The 7,082-nt window shown below is 35.4% G+C and overlaps 1 protein-coding gene across 1 annotated transcript; it reads left to right on the plus strand.

Moving 5' to 3' along the window:
* The first annotated feature begins 710 nt into the window (after positions 1-710).
* On the plus strand, positions 711-4,061 carry LOC118744696 (tubulin beta-1 chain). Its single transcript, XM_036477906.1, has 2 exons — positions 711-964; positions 2,664-4,061. Exons 1-2 carry the CDS (start codon positions 908-910, stop codon positions 3,948-3,950), a joined length of 1,344 nt encoding a protein of 447 aa, XP_036333799.1. The 5' UTR covers positions 711-907; the 3' UTR covers positions 3,951-4,061.
* Positions 4,062-7,082: the final 3,021 nt, after the last annotated feature.

The raw sequence follows: 7,082 nt of genomic DNA on the forward strand, positions 1-7,082 counted from the left end.
CTTGGATCACGTCAATAAATACTGACCGTGTGACAGTGCTCTTAGATATTTTGCGATATGGATCGCGATCCATCAATACTGCATGCTACCTGGCCGTATCCACAGGATAAAATTTATTGCTGCCCAGCTGTCATTTTGGTCGCTAGATATAAGTTATATCAGTGGCAATATTTGTGTGGGCTTTTTATGTCTTGATATAAGCATTTGTAAGATAGCTTCGAAAACGTAATTTTGCCGGATTTAATCGCTTAAAAAATTTAGAAAATACGCTATTTTACATCCAAATACATAATTACAAATATTTTAACAGGAAACATCTCAATTTTTACTTAATATAATAATGATGTTGCAGCCACGAAGTTTTCGTGCAAATGAAAATGTAGCTGTCAAACTACCAAATTGCCGGCAATAGATGGCAAGATATAAGCTCTGATATATATTCTTCTCGAAGAGCAATGAGCGGTCTCCACTGGCAAATTATATTCTGACATATGTATCAAGATATAAACTTTATCCTGTGGAGACGGGCAGTAAACCATCAATAAATATCGCGATACTTGGATCACGTGAATAAATACTGACCGTGTGACAGGGCCCTTTAATTTGCCTTGGTTTGAATGCAAGCCTGTGATAGTGAGAAATGTGCGCGTTTGATATTACGCACATTTTTTACTGCGGCGCTTTGATCAAAAAAATGTGAAAAGTTTTGGCAACCCTGCGTGTAGCGTCGGCCAGCGCAAGACGTATTGGGCGTTGTCTGCTAGGTAAAAAGGGCGGTTGAAGCGCTTGCTGTTTTTAGAAAGTAACCATAGCTTGCAGTAATCAGTTGTTGGAGAAACAGCGTCGGGAATTTGCGAGAATTATATTTGTATTTAAGTGGAAAGTGTATTAAATTTTATTGTACAAAATGAGAGAAATCGTTCACATTCAAGCTGGTCAGTGCGGTAACCAGATTGGAGCCAAGGTAAGTTATGGAATTTCAGTAGTAGTGTTGGAAAAAATTTTAATCTACATATAGATATGTATATCTGTTATGTACATATACATAATTTCTATATAAGAGGAGAAATCGATATTTTCCGGGTCATATGCGATAATTGATGTATTTGATATATAGAATTTGTTGGCATGTGTATGTATATAGCATTAGAAAATTGGCAATAATCGAGGTTTTTATGTACTGCAAGTAGCTTAATCGACCAGGTGTGCTTGGAACGCATGTAGATGTACAGTTTTTCGGAGAAAAGGTTTGCGCAAACTGCAAGCTGCAAATATATATATATATATATATGTATGTATGCATGTACCGGCAGATAAAACAAATATTTAGACATTCTTTAATGTAACGGTCATAGTTACGGTATTTTAGTTTGTAAAAAAAAATAAAATTAAGACTCTTACCTTTATCTAAAATTGGATTAATAATTGAAAGACTATTTTGTAAAACTATTGGATATAAGTAGGTCGATTTTCGCCGTTGGCGTTCGTGACCATTTGAGTGACGTCGACATTTTGTATATATGTATACCTATAGGTCGTGTATGTATATACATCCATATGTATATGTTCGTATATATACAAGTAGTTGGAGAGGTTAGAACGAAAAGTTCGTGTTTGCATTTATGTACAACAATTTTTGGCCGGCATGAATCATAGGAAAAATTGTATGCATTGAAATGGTATAGTAGCAGGAAATATAAAATAACTAGACCAAATCTAACGCAGGATGACTAAAACTCGTTTCAAAACTAAAACACCAACTAAAATTATCTATGTACATAGTTGGCAAATATAATTTTCTTTATATATGTATGTATCTATGAATGTAGATATGTACGATATCTGGTTGGTAGGTTGGTTGTTTATGCGATATGGAATGCTTAACATCTGTCATAAAACAACAAGAGGCTAGCCTCAATTTGATTAATCGGAACACCCACGTACATTTGTATGTTTTGTAATGAAAATCCTACTTAACCGCCCACACCTTGATATTTGTTTAGAAATGACGTAAGCTTAAAAGCAGACTTAATATCTTTCTTTAATTTGAGATATGGTGATGTAAGAGTTTTGTCGCATTCTATGTTTGTTTAAATCGTTTTTGGTATTACATTACATATGTACATCATACACATTATATATGTTCTTACATGTTGTTAATATGTATCTCCGCATAAATGTGACCAACTGCAGACTTCAGATTTTTTGCCCACGTATCGCCTTGGCTTTTATGATTTGCTGCGATGACTTCATCACTTAAAAAAAGCTAAACATGGTTGTGGGTAAACAAGTTCTGCTCTTATATATGTATGTATGTATGTATAAAAGTTAGCGATAAATAGTAATAGTGAAATAATTGTAGTTATTTGTAGCTTTATATATGTAGATATATACATAGTACATAATACTTATAGCTATGTATATACATATGCATACAAACTTCAATATGCATGTGAATATGTGTACATACATTTGTATGTACATCTGTGTGTATACAAATCAATACATGGATACATGCCAAAGTAGGCGAGCATAAAGAGAAAGGTGATGTAGAGATAATTTGTGATTAAATTCAAAGCTTAGATTAGCGCTTCAATATTCATTTTTTCGTTAATTAGTCTTAAAATTTTTTTAATTATTGTATTTGTTTTATTTAATTTTAGTTCTGGGAGATCATCTCTGACGAACATGGAATTGATGCGACTGGAGCCTATCATGGTGATAGCGATTTGCAGTTAGAACGCATCAACGTTTATTATAATGAGGCGTCCGGTGGAAAATATGTGCCACGTGCTGTCCTTGTCGATTTGGAACCCGGCACTATGGATTCCGTGCGTTCGGGACCTTTTGGACAAATTTTCCGTCCAGATAACTTTGTCTTCGGACAATCTGGTGCCGGAAACAACTGGGCGAAAGGTCATTACACAGAAGGTGCTGAGTTGGTCGACTCTGTACTCGATGTCGTCCGCAAAGAGGCTGAATCCTGCGATTGCCTTCAAGGATTCCAACTGACACATTCCTTGGGCGGTGGCACCGGTTCCGGTATGGGAACTTTACTCATCTCTAAAATCCGCGAAGAATACCCCGACAGAATAATGAACACATACTCAGTTGTACCCTCACCTAAAGTATCAGACACAGTTGTTGAACCCTACAACGCGACCCTCTCAGTGCATCAGCTGGTCGAAAACACAGATGAAACGTACTGTATTGATAACGAAGCTTTGTACGATATTTGCTTCCGCACACTGAAATTGACCACCCCAACATATGGCGATTTAAACCACTTGGTCTCATTAACAATGTCTGGTGTAACAACTTGTCTCCGATTCCCTGGTCAACTGAACGCTGACTTACGCAAATTAGCAGTGAATATGGTTCCTTTCCCTCGATTGCATTTCTTCATGCCTGGCTTTGCTCCGCTAACATCACGAGGATCTCAACAGTACCGTGCTCTTACAGTGCCAGAACTTACACAACAAATGTTCGATGCCAAGAACATGATGGCTGCCTGCGATCCCCGACACGGTCGTTATCTCACTGTTGCTGCTATCTTCCGTGGTAGGATGTCAATGAAGGAAGTTGATGAGCAAATGCTGAATATCCAAAATAAGAACAGCTCATACTTTGTTGAATGGATCCCCAATAACGTAAAGACTGCCGTGTGCGATATTCCACCCAGAGGTTTGAAAATGTCTGCTACATTTATTGGTAATTCGACAGCTATTCAGGAATTGTTCAAGCGTATCTCGGAGCAGTTCACTGCTATGTTCCGTAGGAAAGCTTTCTTGCATTGGTACACAGGCGAAGGCATGGACGAAATGGAATTCACTGAGGCTGAAAGCAACATGAACGATTTGGTCTCAGAATACCAACAGTATCAAGAAGCAACCGCTGACGAAGATGCCGAATTCGAGGAAGAGCAAGAAGCTGAAGTTGACGAAAATTAAATTTTTGAAAATGGGTGCTCAGATGTTCGGGGGATTCGTTAAATCGAATTGTATTTTTATTTAATTGAATAAAGTCAGTTGGCTTCAAAAGTTCGAAAAAAGCAAATAATACTAAATATTTCTGTATTTTTAATTAAATTAGCTAAATGCTTGGGTTCGAAAAAAAATTGGGTACGTAGAGGAATGTTTTATAAAATGCAAACAGAGGCGAATACATTTTTTCTTGTTCAGAAATGCAGTCTCTTTTATTAACCGACTTCCAAAAAAGGAGGAGGTTATCAGTTCGTAGGATTTTTATTTTGTATGTATGTTACCGCATAATTTGGGCCACGTCAACCGATTTCGATAGTTCTTTTTGCTGCATCGGAAAGGTAGTGTCTTATACTACGTTTATACGTAAGATATTTGCAAATAACAATAATTTGCAAATACCTAACTCACTGTTTATTCGATGGTGAAAATTTTTTTTTTAATATTGGCCGATTATAAAAAGGCAATAACATGACTATCGAAAAACAAAATAAAGTTAAAAATGGCAACGTCTTGATTATAAAAAGGCAATAAGATGATCATCGAAAAAGAAAATAAACCTAAGAATGGCGGCGTCTTGCGCTTATTTGCAAATAGTACCACTAATCAATACTTATTTGCGTGATTCAGTTATTTGCAAATAAAAAATTTACTCGGCGTTTATACGGCAAAATTTACCATTTTGCAAATTGTTATTTGCAAACAATACGTGCGTATGCCCGTAGTAATAGAAAAGCCCTAACTCATATAGTCGCTAAAATGCAAAAAAGGCGTAACTGACAAAAAAATGTTTATTGCTTAAAATGATGTGGGGACTTATAATTCGATGAAATGCAATAATAATCAATCAAAAAGAGAATTTGGAATTTTTACTTAGTTACGGCTTTTGTATTTCAGCGGCGATGTGAGATAGGGCCTTTTTATATTAAGGTAACGGATATGTACATTTGATATATAGTTACTATTAGAATCTAAAAATGTTTCAGCAAACTCGGAAAATTTAATAAATAGACATATATATAAATATTGCTGACGTAATCATCAAGCAGGCCCCAGGGGTTTTTGGGGTTGGTCCTTGTCATCAAAAATAAGCAAAGGTAAGCACGTAAATGTTGTTTTCGCCCTAATACTTCTGCTTGTTTTATATGCCTTGATCTACAATACAGCCTATCCAGGTACATATTTTTAGGCTTCGTGTTCTGCATAAACATCCGCAGCTTAGTCATAGTAGTGCCATACTTGAGAAGTAGAAACGCCCGAAATTATGCTTATATAATAGGAAACAAATGAGTGCATTGCTTTATGCATGAACTATGAGTCATATTAGTTGCATAAGCGTAAGTAAGAAATTTAGCCAGAGCTGCATTCTTACCCCGTGCATATGTATTTCTTCTATGAATCATTTTCATTTTCACCCTTATTATGTCCTAAAAGGTAGAACCAACGAGGTAATATGACTCATCCTGTCAATTGTTTACGTAGTTACACGTATATAATGTGTATGTATTTCCACCTTTCATGTAGATCGCCAGAATAACAACAACCAATTTACGCACATATGTAAGTACATCGATATGTATGTGTGTATGTACTTAGACATATATGATATATGCCGCGGATATAGGCGTACACCAAATCGGTTACTAATCGCAGCGCTAAAACAACGGCATGCAGATTAGAGGTATACGCCGCCGAGCCACGCCGCCGCCGCTGATTTTTGTCATTTCTCACGCGCCGCCGCCGAGTTACGAAAATATCGGCGCGGCGGCGGCGGCGTTCGGCGCCTAAGGAATTTTGTACAAAATTTTCACGTTGTATGCACATTGAAATACATACATACATCGTTTGAAGGAACTAAATACTACTCGTTTAAAAACACAGTTTTACGAAATGAAAATTACTTTTTTAGAGGAGTTTTTTTTTTGCATAATTTGGGCCACTGGACAAGAATATTATCTTTATTTTTCCAAAAAGAGCGTAACTCAGAAAAAACATAGGTAACATATTTTTCGATCGAAAGCGTTTATTACAGTTAAATTAGGGTCGAATACTAGTAATCTAACGATTTCTTTCCGCATTAGACAACTTTGTCCAATACTACAACAACAATAAAGTTATACACATCAAAAACTTTAACGCCAATATCTCAGAAAGCAGTTTTAACCGAAGCAGCTTCTGTTCATCTAACTCATTCCATCTAACTCCTCAATTATTAGAGATAAAACAAAGGCAAGTTGATTTTCCTGAGTATTTTTATTTTTTTTATTTTAAACAGACTTTAAATAAAGAGCAAACACTTATTTTTGCTATCTTTTACATTCGTAAGTTATTTTATTCTGGGGTCCCACATACGTATACAAGTACTAGGTGGCTGTGTGAAAATTACGTTAGCATTCCTTAAACCCCAGGAATCGCAACGTTTTCTACAAAGGGTTAAAGTTCCCCCTTTTTGGTAAAAATTACTATTATTTTTCATTACATTCGGTTCTCCTTAGAAATATTTGGCGCTTAATATGTTAGTGGACATTTTAACCATCTATAAGCCATTTTTTTAAACAGTGGGTCAAAAAGAACCGTTCTGTTCGAGTTGATGGGTTAAACTTTTTGAAAAAAGTAGACCAACCTTGTTTTCAATATGTAATCCGCAAAAAATCGTAAGAACTCCGTAACATAACGGTTGATAAGATTACTGCAAAAATTTATTGATAGCGACATAAATTATCCCAATAACTTAACTTTAAAATTTTTTTATTTCTTTAAATTTAAATAGTACATACGGATCTGTCCTGCAGAAAAAAAATTATCAATTGATAAAAAATAACGCGTTGTAGTTAGTTTTTTTGCGGGATTTCTTTAAAATATATAACTTGTAGTTAGCTACAAAAAGCTAGCTTGAAACTAGTTGACTAGTAATGCAGGAGTAATGAAGAAGATTGTTTTCTTTAAACGCGTTTGGACAAACAAGTTGAGGACAAGTAAAAGGAAGATCGAAATTTCACATTGTCATTTTGAAGTTATGTCTGACGAAGTTCGAATACAGCAGAAGATGAAAACAAATATGAAATGTAATAAAGTAAATAAAAAAAATAAAATAAATAAAAA

This window comes from Rhagoletis pomonella, unplaced genomic scaffold, assembly GCF_013731165.1.
Source record: "Rhagoletis pomonella isolate Grant_MI unplaced genomic scaffold, Rhpom_1.0 Rhpom_scaffold_00008, whole genome shotgun sequence".
NCBI classification, from domain to species: domain Eukaryota; kingdom Metazoa; phylum Arthropoda; class Insecta; order Diptera; family Tephritidae; genus Rhagoletis; species Rhagoletis pomonella.